Below are 3,175 nucleotides of genomic sequence, written 5' to 3'. Positions count from 1 at the left end.
GAGTTGAATCACTTCATAAACCCTGTTCTCACTTTCCTTGTCCAGCAATGGAATAGAGAGCAGTTATACTAAATCACACATCCACAAAGAGTGGGAGATGGAAGACAGAGGACAATAGTGAGAATGGGACCTATTCAGTCAATGCTCAGGAAATCTCTCTTTATACTCAATTCTCATCTGCTCGTTATGGAGCTGCCTTCCAATGACCAGCAAAGACACAGGTTCCCTCACCTGCTCCACTTCTTCATGTGCGTCCTTCACAAGATCCACACTCTTTGTCAGCATTAAAAGGGCTGCAGCTTTGTTATCTATGAGTGAAAAATCAGAAGCACTACAATTAGAGGAGAAATTCAACAATCCTCTCAAGAATACAAAGGGCAACCACATTGTTCCTATTGAAGGAAGTGCCAAGGATGGTTGACAAAGGTGTTGGTTTAATGTAAAATTCTTCTCAGTACATCTGGTACCCAGATGGGGGGTTAGAAAGCTTTTCTTTATTCACCACAAGAAGAAATAAATGGTCACATGATGTTTCTCATCACAGCCCTCTTGGACAACCACTGCTTTTGGCCTAGCTGCTCTACCTCATAACTGCTTCAGTGTGCCCCATAAAAATGTTCTTGGGACAGGACTAGAAAAACTGTATTTGTTCAACACAAAACAGAGCTACAACAAGAGGGGAGTTTGAATTTAGAAGTATGAGAACTAGAAAATGGCAAAAAGTATTAATACCTATTATTAATGTTGGTAATAAACTATTAATATATATATTTCACTAAACTCTTTATATAAATTAAAATACATATATGTTACAAAGCTGGAAGCTAGACAAGAGAGGTCTCTCTGTTTGGGACCACTTCCCACTCTCACCCACCTCTTGGTATCCGAGGCACCTGCTGGCACGCAACCCAGACACTGTTGCAGGAAATAAGGTCATTGTTCTCAGGGCTGGGGAAAGGAATCAATGAAGATGTATCAATAACCTAAGTTCCTGTCTCCTAAAAAGTGCCTTCCTCCTGGTCATTATTTTCAGCTTTCAGTCACTTTGCTACTAAAATGAATTTTCCTTCCATGAGGCAAGAAGCTCCATTAACTGACAACTCAAACTGTGGCATCACTACCTCTGAGCTGGGTTGACGAAAAGTACTTCCAGGAGCTGAGCCATGCCATCCACAATGTCCAGAGTGGCGCCTCGTACCAGCTTTCTCAGGGTGATCCCTGTGGCCAAAAACCCAAAGGGTAAGCAGCCTGGTTTTCTTTCAGAAATCACCATCTATTTTCCTGAGTCTAAACACTAAAGAACCATCAAGTAATATGCACCCACATGCTTTAACTGAAATGCCAACACAAAACTCAGATCTTATTTATATCCCCATGTTGTCTGCTTGCCCTTCCCACCATTCCTTACTGCTGTCCTCCAAAAGATATCTGGAACAAAATCTTCTCATGACAGCATGTATTCATTTATTAAGGACAGTGATCCCTTGACAATCGTAGATGCAACATTTGAAGTTTAAACCATTTGTGAGTAACCCTGAAGATCCAGGACATGTATTCAGTTACAATTATGGCATGATTATAATCAAAGCATGAATCTACAGGCAGGGCTGGAGGCCACTTAACCTATTAGGGAGCTCAGAAATAGGGTGTGATGTAATATAGGTGAAGGAGGATGGCCTGGGCCTGTGTATGGGGGATGAGCTCTAGCTAGCATCTGTAGCAGTTAGAAAGGGCTGGAGAGGGAGGAGCCAGTGAGAATTAAAAACCTTAAGAGTCATGCAAGCCAGGGGAGATGGGAAGCCTAGAAACAAAGCATCTGTATCTTAGCATAATGGCTTATTTATGGAGGTCACTTACATTATAAAATTATCCTTGACCTATGGGGAGAAATTTACATGCTCAAGCTGGGGGAAGGTAAAAGTCTCAGGACATAACCCATCATATTAGCAAAGACGTATCCTATAAAAGCACCACTTATGTGTACATAGTAGCATATTTGCTTACCCTGATCCTTTGGAAGTGAATAGTATACTGCAATAATTGCCTTGATAGCAGCATGGACTTGTTCGCAGAACCTCTGGGTTTCCTATGAGGTGATGGACCAATTTCAGAATGAAAAAAGGAAATAGATTAGATCAATGTGGTCAACCCATCTACTGTGGAAGGAAGCAGACATCTCTACAACATCATGAACATTTTCTGACTCCTAGTATGAGTTAGGCCTTCTGCTATATTCATCATATACCAGGAAATAATGACCTTATTTCCTGCAACAGTGTCTGGGTTGTGTGCCAGCAGGTGCCTCGGATACCAAGAGGTGGGTGAGAGTGGGAAGTGGGCCAAAACAGAGAGACCTCTCTTGTCTAGCTTCCAGCTTTGTAACATGTATGTATTTTAATTTATATAAAGAGTTTAGTGGTAACATTGGGCTGACAACTCAATAAACTCAATAAACCATTAAGAAACAGCTGGAAAGACTTACTCCTGATACTTATCTTCCAAGATATTCTTGGTCTGCCATAAGGTATTCACCTTATCTTAGACCAGGAGTCGGCAAACTATGGCCTACAGGTCAAATCAGGCCTACTGTCCGTTTTTGTAAATAAAGTTATTGGGACATAGCCCTGCTCACTGGTTTACATATCATCTATAGTTATGTTCACACTACAAGAGCTGAGTTGGGTAACTGGCTTGCAAAACCTAAAATATATACTAACTGACCCTTTACAGAAAAAGTTTGCCAGCCTCTGTATTAGACCATTAACCAGGTCTCTCTTTTACGTAACATAACCACAATATTTAACTAAAGGTAAATAGCATGGACTCAACAATGCTCAGTGTTGACTATTTTCCTTCTAAGTTGTCACTGACTTTCTCAGGCTTTCTTATTTTCCTTATCCTCATTTCTCTGCTAAAGTCTAAGCCAGTGCTATGCAAAATGTAGTCCAGATTGGTGCCAGTTCACAAACTGTTACCAGTCTGGAATGAGGTAAGTACAGTGATTAAGTGTTTAGAAAATTTTATGGCAATTTGACATTGCCTTCACACATAATTTTATCAAATTATAAAATTTATCGGTCCATACAGATTGGAATTAAAAAAACCATCCTTTAGTAGGACTAAAGTGCTGCGATCCTAAGAAGGCAATTGTATATATTTGAATATATATTTTTAC

The 3,175-nt window shown here is 40.2% G+C and overlaps 1 protein-coding gene across 1 annotated transcript in view; it reads right to left on the bottom strand.

Annotated features, from left to right (window-relative positions):
* Nucleotides 1-138: 138 nt before the first annotated feature.
* The window catches only part of LOC105814242 (transmembrane protein 62-like), a 49,709-nt gene continuing 46,672 nt past the window's right edge, over nucleotides 139-3,175 (bottom strand). The window contains exons 14-15 of the mRNA XM_012649138.1: nucleotides 1,122-1,218; nucleotides 139-331 (exon numbers count right to left, since the gene is read on the bottom strand). Of these exons, the coding sequence (XP_012504592.1) occupies nucleotides 139-331; nucleotides 1,122-1,218 (290 nt within the window). The remainder of the gene's footprint in view (nucleotides 332-1,121; nucleotides 1,219-3,175) is intronic.

The sequence above is a fragment of the Propithecus coquereli genome, unplaced genomic scaffold (assembly GCF_000956105.1).
Source record: "Propithecus coquereli isolate 6110/MARCELLA unplaced genomic scaffold, Pcoq_1.0 Scaffold3, whole genome shotgun sequence".
Lineage (NCBI taxonomy): Eukaryota > Metazoa > Chordata > Mammalia > Primates > Indriidae > Propithecus > Propithecus coquereli.
This window is presented reverse-complemented; position numbering and strand designations above follow the sequence as displayed.